This window comes from Cyprinodon variegatus, unplaced genomic scaffold (assembly GCF_000732505.1).
Source record: "Cyprinodon variegatus isolate N-32 unplaced genomic scaffold, C_variegatus-1.0 Scaffold349, whole genome shotgun sequence".
NCBI classification, from domain to species: domain Eukaryota; kingdom Metazoa; phylum Chordata; class Actinopteri; order Cyprinodontiformes; family Cyprinodontidae; genus Cyprinodon; species Cyprinodon variegatus.
Genome location: NW_015150802.1, coordinates 672,475 through 684,426, shown reverse-complemented (window position 1 = coordinate 684,426; position 11,952 = coordinate 672,475). Strand labels below are relative to the sequence as shown.

General features: G+C 37.1%; 2 protein-coding genes across 3 annotated transcripts in view; one reads left to right on the top strand and one right to left on the bottom strand.

Moving 5' to 3' along the window:
* The window catches only part of aga (aspartylglucosaminidase), a 25,528-nt gene extending 21,837 nt beyond the window's left edge, over window positions 1-3,691 (top strand). For both annotated transcript variants that reach the window (XM_015385830.1, XM_015385831.1), the window contains 2 exons: window positions 1,302-1,435; window positions 2,654-3,691. In XM_015385830.1, coding sequence (XP_015241316.1) covers window positions 1,302-1,435; window positions 2,654-2,754 — 235 coding nt within the window. In that variant the 3' untranslated portion in view covers window positions 2,755-3,691. The remainder of the gene's footprint in view (window positions 1-1,301; window positions 1,436-2,653) is intronic.
* neil3 (nei-like DNA glycosylase 3) overlaps window positions 3,649-11,952 on the bottom strand; it is a 23,735-nt gene continuing 15,431 nt past the window's right edge. The window contains exons 7-10 of the mRNA XM_015385829.1: window positions 9,837-10,000; window positions 4,604-5,018; window positions 4,134-4,308; window positions 3,649-4,030 (exon numbers count right to left, since the gene is read on the bottom strand). Of these exons, the coding sequence (XP_015241315.1) occupies window positions 3,848-4,030; window positions 4,134-4,308; window positions 4,604-5,018; window positions 9,837-10,000 (937 nt within the window). The 3' untranslated portion in view covers window positions 3,649-3,847. The remainder of the gene's footprint in view (window positions 4,031-4,133; window positions 4,309-4,603; window positions 5,019-9,836; window positions 10,001-11,952) is intronic.

The following is an 11,952-nucleotide window of genomic DNA, read 5'->3' as shown; positions in this document are numbered from 1 at the left end:
GCGTTGCCCAGCGACAGCCCTGAAACATCACTGCTCTAGAGGAGATCTGCATGGGGGAATGGGCCAAAATACCAGCTACAGTGTGTGCAAACCTGGGTGCCAACAAAGGGTATGTTACAAAGTATTGAGCTGAACTTTAGTTATTGACCAAATACTTATTTTCTACTATAATTTGCAAATAAATTCTTTAAAAATCCTAAAATGTGATTTCCTGGATTTTTTTTTCATTTTGTCTCTAATAGTTGAATTGTATCTATGATACATATCACAGACCTTATTATTCTAAGTAGGGGAACTTGCACAATCAGTGGATGACTAAATAGTTTTTGGCCCCACTGTATGTCGTTATTCATAGGTAATTTACCTAGAGGAAAATTATGTTTTCATGCAGGGTCAGGTTTATTTGTGTTTTTCTTGATTAACAATAACAGCTTTTGCTATCATCTTAGTGTGATGAATTTTTATTGAAATGAAACTCTAAAGTGTAATAAAACCAAAGAAATCTGCAAGAGGGCAACACAATGAACCGTAACTGTTTTATGAAGGCCAGGTGAAAATTCAGCTGAATAAAATGAGTCACTTACCCATCCCATCAGACGCTCACCCATCTTTGAAGCCAGCCTATCAGCATTGGACCACAACTCCACAAAGTCCAGTCAGCATTCAGAGTCCAGTTTAAAAGACATGTAGAATCAGAACACAGCTGCTACTCAACTAATCGCTCATTTGGCTTGCAATGTCTGACTTCGACTTGGATGACCCTCCTCCATCCCCTTTGGCACAAGCGGCATCTGACCCAGACACCCCATTTTTCTCTCCACCATCGCATCATGCTTGCTCATTATGGAGGTTCATATGAACCTGTGCCTTATTCCAGCGGGCCTCCATCTTCATTCCCCTTTCCAACACCAGTTTCAGGCTTGGCTGGCTATGCATGTAATCAAAGCAAATTTCAGTGCTGATGTTTCCCGCCAAGGTCTGAGTGCCAAAGATTTAAATATTGTATCAATAAATCTCTTTTAATTGCATTCTTTCTTTGTTTGAGTTTTTCAGGTTGAAATTACACTACCCCTAGGCTTACAGTTAATGACATGGGTATTAAACTGCCTAGCAGACAGAATTGAAAGCAGTGGCAGATCCCTGTAAATTAAATTTTTCTTGATGTTTCCCCTCCATACATTTTCTTTAATCGCATCCAGGCCATTATGATTCTAAATGCATCCTCTCATGATCCTGGTCAGTGGCCCTTTACAGCCTTGTTAGTTTTTACTCATGTCTTCTTCATGTCTTGCTGCCAACAGCTACTTGGCCGTAGAGCTGATGAGGAACGGGGCTGATCCCTCAGTAGCCTGCAAGTCGGCCATTTCCAGAATCAAGAGGCATTACTCAGACTTCTTTGGAGCTATAATCTGTGCTAACACAACAGGCCATTATGGTGAGTGTATGAGTTCACAAATGGACTTCTTTCCAAAGGTAATGACGCATACCCGCTGGGATGAAGCAGGAAAGAAACGAAACATAATGGAAAGATTTTCACCTAATAGTGTTATGATGTTAATATATGTTATATTTTTTTCTATCAGACACTTTGGCCTAGTTTTCAGGGATGGATATTGACTTTTTCAACCTTATGTTAATATGTTTAAAGGAGTAGCAGCTTGTCACAGAGACCTTTTTTCTTATTTCAGGTTTTTAATTTAAGAAATATAAATATAAAAATGGCGAGTTTTTACCTCAAAGAAATATTTCTTTGTGGTAAAAACCCACCATTGTATACAAAAGATTTAATTGTAATCTGACAAAATAATGAACTGATCCATTTGCTTTTACTTATAAATAATTCAAAACCATATCTAAATTCCAAGAAATCAGTTTTGAACATAAATTAAATGACTTGTATATATTTTTTGTATTTTAACACCTAGATTACATAAAAAAATCCTTATATTAATTATTTCTGAGGAGAACATGGATGTAGACTTAAAGACAAGGACAGATCTAAAGATTCTGTTAAAACATTTTTCCTTCACCACTTTAAAATCTACATATTTTAAAACCAAAGTGTATTTTTTTTTTTCATAATAGATCATCCCATTTCCAAAGGATAAAGATTGTTGATATTCATTATCTGCTCAGGTTTAAAAGGACATACCAAAGAAGGGAATTTCATGATTCAGAAAATCTGTGAAAAATACCTAAAAAAAAAAAAAAAAACAGCACAGGTCCTGCATTAGTTCCATCGATTTATGTTTTCTCCAAAGGTTACCAGATCCTCAGCCGAACATCAAAGCATCTCCTGCTTTTAGGTTCGTCATCCATTGCTCCTTCAAACCTGCCCAACTCAAGATTTTGTTCTCATGGCAACAGCTGCAAACTTTGAAACCCACATACCCCTTGGCCTCCCTATTTTAATGCAGGTCTTAACCCTTTGCCAGCTTCAAATAACACTTTTTTATATCTGTAGTAGATGCACAATAATGTGAGCGAAGCAGCAGGGCAAATAAATATCTGAAAAACAGGGACAGAAAGGTCTCAGCATGCATTAAACAGAAGCATGCAGAGAAGCAATCACCTTGTTCTCAAGTCATAATGAGGAAGGTGTTTAAATATCGCTTTCATCTAATAGTTTTTTTTTTTTGTGTCGTCTTCTCAGGTGCAGCATGTAACAAGGCCCCCAGCCTCACAGAGTTCCACTTCATGGTGCAAAACTCCGAGTCAGACTCACCAGTCCTGAAATCTGTCACCTGCTTTTAAGCGTCTTGTTCAGTCGTTTAGGTTTTTTATGGTTTACTCATCTCCAGGATGGGTTTTTATTCTGATTATTTTATGTAAATCAAAATTAAAAAATGATGTACTGAATAAATGAAACATATTTTTTTTTTATTCAACACAATGTGGTCAATGTGGGATTATTACAACATACCTGATTAAATATGCAGTTTAATAGTAAACAAATATTTGTTATTTCCTTTTTAAAAATATGCAAGATTTGGGTTTTTATTTTTAAGTCAAACAAGTGCATCTTTTTAGAATCATTAAAAGTGTTCATATCAAAAGTTAAACATTAGACAGTTATACATTACATGTTTCCCTCAGTTAATTTTAATTATATCTATTGAATTGAAAATGACAGCTGTGCAGCAAATGGACACAGACATCAAGAAAATGATGTTGCTGAAGGTGTTGGCTATTAATTAACACAGTGCTGCATTCAAGCATATGATTGGAAAGTTTGGTGGAAGGAAAAAGTGTGGTAGTGGAATGGTGTAAAATCAACAGGGATGGTCGCAGGACAGGGAAGTTTTTAGGAGTTCGGAAGAGATGCATAAAGCCTGTTGTGTTACTTGAGACCTATCCTGTACATGAGCTACAACTGTTATAGGCCGCTTCTGTATCAGAGACATCAGTGACCCCTAAAAGCCTAGACTGGTACTCAAAAGTCTTCTTTTTAAAATAAAGTCAATTTAGCAAATTATTTGATGCCAAGCTTGCAGAGTTTGGAGGGAGAGTGGAGAGACTGTTCTAATGCAACTGTCCACAAGGCGGTTTTACAGCATCCAGGGTTGCAGAACATGGTCATTACATTTCTCTATACCAGTTTTTGTGAGTATTTTCTTTAATCTCTAAGGAGCAACATTCTGTTATTTAAAAAATCTGAATGTTTTAAGCTTTACTGTAAAAAAAAAAAAAATCCAACTGCCCAGCCATACCAGAAATGACTGGAGGTATAGCACACTATATGTCTCTAATGCCTCAGTTTGACTTTTTGATTTGAATGAAAGCAATAAACAGATGTCCTGATGATGTCTTGATGTTTAGAGGTGCCCCTATGTACAGCCTTGATGTGTTAGCAGCCGGGTAGCATGGAAACTCCAGGTCCGTACTCCGCCCACTGGAAAAAGTCACATTGTTTACCCTTTTGAAAGCTGCAGGTGTAGAAATTGCGACCATTGTTAGGACCCAGTTTCAGAACCGTCCTCATTAAACAGCGTTTCCCGTGGTGACAGAGAGGAAAGTGCAAATCAGCCCACTGCAACAAGGGGGAAAGAAATGTTTTCTTTAGTTTTAAAGCTGAGCTGTAGTCAAGCTGAAACTTAGACATAAAGAAAATCCAAGAAAGTTTCTTTTTCCACCTGAAAGAAGTTGCACTTGTTTTCTCTCGGCAGGGAGCAGGAATAAAACTGTCGTCCTTTATTGTCCCCCTCCTTGTGGACCACTCTGAGGACGGTGGGACGACAGTGGGATGTGCAACAAGGGGGACTAGGAGGAACAGGGGCTGCAGTGCTTGCCGTGCCTGATCTGCGAGCACTGACAGAGGAGAAGGAACAGTCTTATTATTTTGAAGAATGCTGTAGATAAAACACAGGAAATAACTGTCACATCAACACTTATTAGCGAGCTAGGGCCATCTTTTCAGCCAAGTATAATGATGCTCGTTGGCAATTATTGTATATGGCCACTGCTGTACCATGGTTATATGTTTCTGAGGATTTTTTTTTAACAATGTTCCATGAATTGTTCCCCAGCTCATCTCCTTGAACTTATACATAAAACTTATCTTATTATAAACTTGTTCATGGACGGTCGAGGAAGAGATACTCACCCTGAGTTGGGGGTTCCATTTGGAGCTTTGTTACTGGGAGAGGGGCTGTGATCAATTCTCATTTTCTTGGAAGGGTGACTGTAAGATTCCAGTGATTCCCCCTTGGAGAGCTCTGCACTTTTCCTTTGCCAGCCACCAGAGGCATAATTGGGGCTTGTTGTCCCTTGGCATAAGCTGTTTTTATACAAACCCCGTTCTGCCGCCAAGGAATTCAAATGACCGCCGGCTGGGGAGAGTGGGGAGTTTACAGGCTTTGGCTTCTCACTCATGTCAGAGAAAACAAGGGTGGAAGTCCCGAATGCAGACCTCCAGTTGACTTTGAGCTCCTCTCGCGGCTTCCTGAAGGCGTTGCAGGGGTATTTAATTAAATCGGCAGTGAAGGGCGATGCTTCAGTGCTAATGTCGTCTTTGTGAACTGTGGAGATGGAGCCAGGGTGAGAAACTCAATTTATGTTCAGCAGCTGCAGCTAATTCAGATGCACTGGCTGCTCTCACAACATCCAGGTTGTTGTTAGCTTAAAATAGTTACCAGAAATTTAACAAGAAGCAGCAGGAAGTCCTGCTCTGCAGTCACTTTAAATACAATATCCTTCTGAGATGCAGATGCATAAATTAACTCAAATATTTGAAAAAAGGATCATTAAGAACAAAATCAGAACATTTATCACCTCTAGCCCACACAAAGTTTCATTTTAAAGCTAGATTTGGCTGTATTAATGGAGATAACAGATGTGTTTGCCTGTAAGCTTCATTTTTTCTTTTTCATGAGGTTTCGTATTGTTGTGTTTTTGACTTTATCTAAACGGATAAATCTGTGTTCCTTCAGTATTTCTGTTCCAATTATTTCAATTCAAAAACAATGGTTGGAATAGCTGGTGTGGAAATTAAATCAAAATGTCTTGTTTTATTAGATTCTGAAGGCTAAGGTAGCCATGAGTTTCCATTAATAAGATTTAAAAAATATCTAATTTCTGTAAACTTTCTAGAAAACCATGTAATAGATCAGAATTAATATTTCTTCCAGTTTAAATTGTGTATTGTGTAAAATTGTGTATTGACTGTTATATTATAAACCAATCAAGGAATCCAATTTTTTCATATGGAATAGGAAAAACAAAGAAGCGTGAATGAAGTGAGAAAAGACATATTCGGCATTTTAAAATGCAGACTTTGAAGACCATAAAAAAAATGAGGAATAAGAAAAAAAGGAAACATTTTGTTGTTGAGAATAGGACATGTGGATCAACTTTCTAAAGATTTAAAAGATAAAATTACAATACATTTTCCTGCAAATTTGAATTCCCCCAAGCTTAGGAGAATAAAAAAAACAGTTTATAGACATGGGGAAAAGAAAATAAAATAAGTAAAAAAAAATCTACTTTGAAAAAAAACCTATACTGCTATTTCTAATCTGTCAACAAGGAGCATCGGGTCAAGTATAAATTGTGAAGGCCCTTTAATGGAGGCCATCATTCTATTCAGCATGTTCTGTGGTTCCATGTATAAATATGTAGATGGAAGCACTGAGACACCATCTTAAAGTAAGCATCAGTAATCAGAATAGCTCATTATATTCGCTAAAACTGTTCATGAACATTTTCCTTACAAAAAAAACTTTTCTCCCTTAAAGGTTGAAAAATATATAAAAGTTAGGGTGCTCTCTGGAAGGTTTAGGTGGTTAAATAAACCAGAGCCAGAATGTCAATATTTTTGGACATACTGCCTCAACCTCTGCTTTCTCAGTAACTTTTTCTTGCATTATTTGAAATATTTTACTTCTAACATCTCTCAGAAACATTGCACTACATTTCTTTAAAACCAGGGTCATGCAATGATTTTTCAGCTGTTTTTGGATTTAATGAAAAACAAAATTAATATTATTCCGTAAAAGTTCAACAGTTTACGGAATGACTATGACCTGGATGACTGAGAATCTTCATCAGCAAAATTAATATTAGGACCAGGGGTCAAAATTCTAAATTTTTGTTTTTGCACAAAACAAGGCCTAAAAATTGTGTACTCTGACTCGAACATATAAACATAAATCATGCTAAGGCTGTGATTTCTAAAAACAAACTTGGTGTGAAAATGTGCTTGAACCTTAGCAAACTCTGGTCCTTACGTACGTGTTCGCATATTTTGGACAGAGAGGGAAATTGGTCACTGAAGCAAACTGAAGCAAGATTGAATCATAATTATTGCAAACATTTTATTTTATCTTATATGAAACTTTAATCATAGACCAAAACCGCATTGTGATATATGCTGGTACTGACACGTCCTCTCACAAATAATTAAAAAGCTTAAATTCAATATCAAATTCTGCAGATATTTAAATGGTTCCTCACCATCACATTCCTCTCTCTGGTGAACAAGGGGCCAATTTGTACCACCGATCAATGAGGAAATGTAGCAAATGTGTAAATGTGTAATGGTGCGTTATGGATGACTTGACCATGCAGGAGATTTTACAGATAGGAGAATTAGGAGGGAATGCATTTCCAGGGATTATCAATGTTTCCTGACCCAGGATGAGGAGGGGTGATCAGCTGATCAAACTCCGCAGTTCTGCTATCTAAACCTGCTAGACCATCACTGTTCATCATAGGTGTGAAACAGGAGCGGCTGCTGGGAGTAGAATCCCAATGAAACACATAAACAGTCTTTGCTACATAGAGAATTCAAAACTATTGATGATTAATAAATATAGATAATTAACATGTTTCATATTGGCGAAAAATGGACGAGGGTTAAGTTTATTAAAGACCCACACTAATGGAGAAAAAAATAAAAAAATCAGGAAACAGCCAATAAAAATAAGCTGTAGCCTAAACATGACAATACTTGCCGATCTTAAAACAAAAAGATAAGTGCCCTGTTTTGCCAGAATATCTTTTTTTGTTGTTTCATTTTTTATTACCAATTCAGCTCTAAACCTCTCTGTGGCTCCTTACCTTCTTCTAGGAATAAAATAATTTGGTGAATTTATCTGTAAAGCTGGGATGTTACAGCTCTTGTTAATCTGATCTAAGGCTGCAAATAACAATTATTTTACTAATTGATTGTGTTGATTAGTTTTTTGATTAATCAATTGATAATCGGATGGTCAAATGTTCCCTAAAGGAGATTTTTTTACGAAATTAAACCAGGTAAAACTAAAACCTTTCCACTTGAGGAGTTCTGGATAAAGCATATTGAAAGACAAAAAAGGTTTTTATCTATCATGCAAAATATTTATACATATATATATTTTTTTATTTTGGTATGTATAATTATTGCTCTAAGTGGGTCACTTTGTCAGCAAAAGGCATGTTTTACAGTCTCTATATTACTAAAATATTTGACAATTATTTCAATAAACGATTAATCATGATAAATCCAATTGATTGTTGGAGCCCTAATGTGATTAGTCCACACACATATTTCCTTTTTTTTACAGTGGCATCCAGACCTAACTTTCTGACTTTTCCCCTCACACACCGACACCTCAGTTAAACTGAGTTTATAAACTCTGGTTGTAGTTTTTAACAAATAACATTGATCAGCTGGCTCATTTAAATATACAATGACATTCACTGCATTTATGGTTCAATATGCGTCTAAAGTGGGCTGAGCATAACATGGAGCCTTGGACGCAAACTTTTAGGCACAGCTTTGATCTATAAAGGTAAATTGCTCGTTTTCTGCATACACATGGTTTAATAAAACAGTTTTTATGGCATATTCGATTGTAGTATATATGGCATGCATAGATTTATATGGATTCCTCATATTTTTTTGTTTATGAGACCCCAGACAAGTTAGGAGCAGATGCACTTTCAAGGCCACACACCCAAATCAGTAAAAGGCGCCTCTCGTTCAAAAGACTAACCACTCCAGAAAATAGCAGGGGTGGAAATGAAAATCAATCAGTTTAAAATGTGAATGGAAGTAAATGCTGTGTAAGGAAATGAAACCACCCTTCAGATCTGAGAATACGGCTAAAATGAGCAATCCTGCAGCTAGACGAAGCAACCTGCCCAGCCTTCCAGAACAGGAACAAACTACCGATAAACACTTGAAACGAATGGAAATACCCTTTATTGTGCCAAAGTGGGGAACTTCAATGCAGTGATTTTAAAGTGATTATTTCCCAGGATTGAGCACTGCTCAGCAACAGTGGCAGAAGAAACGGCTAAAATTAGCTGGTCAGGCTATCTGCTGACTCCAGCCTGCAGGCAGTTAATTAGCAGACCTGCTGCTTGTTGCTTCCCAACTGTTACCATAAAAGGTGGAGTTTTTTTTTTTTTTTTTTGCTTTCCACCTCATGGTTGTATGTAGCATTCACTATTAGATGGATTTCTAAAGAGCCCAATTAGTTAGCTTGTAATCTATATAGTAACACTCTTTTAGAGAACTGACCAGCAGTGCACTGCAGCAGTTATGGAGGAGCAGCAACTGCTACAGCAGTGAGATGACTTTTTATCTTTTTGATCAGTTTAAAAACAGTAACTAGTTCCAAGCTCCATGTAAGCATTGTTTTCCCAGTGGTCAGTTAAGTTGATGTTTGCAGCAACCCGTCTCATTTCTTATTCTCTCATATCTTCAGAAAAATGCAGTGGGTTTACATGAGTACTGGCTGCTCATGTTTATTGTTTCCAAACAGCTCAGAGCAATAATGTAAAAATTCTGATGATTAAAGTGCGGTTCCTTTTCTTCACCCCCCTGTTTAGAAGTTAGAAATCATTTTATGATATGGAACCAAAGAGGTTTTATTGTGGCACTGATTTAATAAAAAAAACACTCTTATTCAAAGCCATAAAAATAAAAGAGGGCTGAAACTACAGTGCCATATAATGCAGCTGTGAACCGATGCTCTTCAGCCCTTCAGCGTGCTGCGAGCTTTAAAAAAGGCTTGATGTATTCCAAATCTAGCTGTGTGATTCCTAAGAGCTGAAGCCGATCAGCTGCAGTTTGGCTGCTGCCGTGAGCCATCTGAAGACGGTCAGAGAAAAATGACCAGCTGACAGATGCAGTCATTATTTGTGGAGCAACGTAGGGCACAGAGGATTCGGCCCAGCTGACTCCAGTATCAATTTGATGTTTGCCATGCCTCCTAAAGCACTGAAGCATTAATGTCAAATTGCACCTTATTATTCTGCTACACAGCTATTTTTTTCTTTTTCCTTTCTTAACAAAGCTGTTCTGTCACCCCATTAAATTTAGTGACAATAAAAGAAAACTGTTCTCTCACCCTCAGGTTTTGGAGTGAAGCAGGCATCACAGGCTTTAGCTTCTGGCTGGTTGATGAGCGTGCATAGTTGACAAGCCCAGTCCTCTTCCTCCTTCTTAGCCACATCATCACTGGATCTCTCATGAAACGCCCAACCGATAAGGCTGTGTCTAACTGGGAGCTTACTGTGTGAAGAAAGCAGCGTATCAAAGAGGATTCTGGTAACTCTGCAGCTAAAACAGGCACTTTTCCCCCTGCTGAAAACTAATCCAGAAAACTTTTAAGAGTTAGTAGCTTTCACTCTTACAGCAAAAAAGAAATGATAGATTATCTCTTTTTATGCATCAAAGCACACATTCATCACCGAAAAAAAAGGTCAAAGTACAGTTTTTGGTTGAAGATAGAATAGCCGGAAAAAGAATGACAGTTCTTAGTTTAGAGTTAATGAACAGAAGAAATAAAAAATAAAGAAAACTCAGATTTCTAGCATTGGATTACTGATGAAAGCTGCTTCTAGAGTAATGGTTCAATTCTAACATCTGACTGTCTTACATCCTTTAATGAGACTTGTTTTTTTTTTTTAACATCCTGTGTAAAATTGCTCTTCAAATTCACAACAAATGAGACAAGAGAAGGCTAGGCTAGGTAGTATGTTCAATAAATTAGTAAAATATAACCACAATGCTAATCGTCTCAAACAGAGAAACAAACAAATCTAAGTTACTGAACTTCTGCAAGTTTTCTGAGCGCTTCAATAAAATACTGGTATATATAATGGATTATAAGAAATGCACTGCTTTTGAAGAAAAAAAAACATCAAAATCATTTAAAGTCTGAATGTGATTTAAGTATTAAAAAAAAGCAACTTTACTCTTTTGTTTAATCTTTATTATGAAAGATTTTCCTTTGTTTTTTTAAGAAAGAAGAAATCACTGAGTTGTTTGAATGGAACATTCAATACAACTTAAGCTTTTCAAATAAATAATGGAAGATTAGAGGCAGAAGCTCATTTCAGTAGTGAGTGGGCGGTAATGATAATGATCATAATGACTTCTTCATGCAGCCATTTTCCTGGTTTTGCTTGATTTTATGCAGAATTATTTTTTTTTCTTCTGATGAGCACCGAGTCACAGACAGCTTTTCGTCATATATAAATAACAATAAGGACTAGAAGGATCCGCTAATTAATGCAGCAGCTCAAACATTGGATGCGGATATGAAAGAACACAATGTGTTTCAATAAAAGCTCTGAGCATAAATGTTGTCGCTCTGACATGAAGCTGGACTATGTCAGACAAAAAGGCAAATCTTTAGTGCCAGCCGTCTTGGAGGAGGAAAGGAGCGGCGGCTTTGGGAAACTTCTCCCAGATTGCTTTATCAGCTGTGTCATGCATTGTAAAGGCTTTGGATTCTAACCCCTCAAAGCTTTGCTCAAACACAACCCAGGAGGTGTTGAGCCTGTGCCCTGTCTGGCAAACACAGCCTTATATGCACATTAATTCTCACCCCATAACACTTCCCACTTCCTGCCAAGCCCATCTGCCTCCAAAGATGGCCTCCATGAATTTGATCACCACATCTAAAGAGCTGTGCGGCTTCTGCAAAGACAGGGTTTATAACTCCAAACTGGCTAAAGTGTTGCTTTCCTCAGTGTGGGTGTTTCGTTTTTCTGTTTTTTGAAACCAGTTTAAGGAGGTTTAACTTAATCTAGGAAAAGGATAATGAAGCATTTTATTTCATTAAAAGCTACATTTCTGATACCCTAATAACATCTTAGAAAATGTACTATGAACCAAATTTTCCTCAATGTGATGCAGAAGTGGTCTATAATAATCCAGACTAATAACTGAGATGATGTGCTTTCTGGTTTTCTTAAGCAAAGCAAAGCTCCACTACAGATGCTTAAAGATGAGGATTAAACTGACAGTAAAGTCTGTGTAGTAAAAACATTTATCTTTTACAACTGACATCGAAAGTGCTTTTATTATTTTAATACATTAATGGTGTTAATCAAACGTATTTACCTTTGGATCTATAAGTCAAGCAGAGCCCTGTAATCTGTTTTTCTTGTACCTCAAATGAAAACTAAAGCACACAGTGAGGCATCCCCCTTTGCAGGGTTCCTACAGCATAAGGC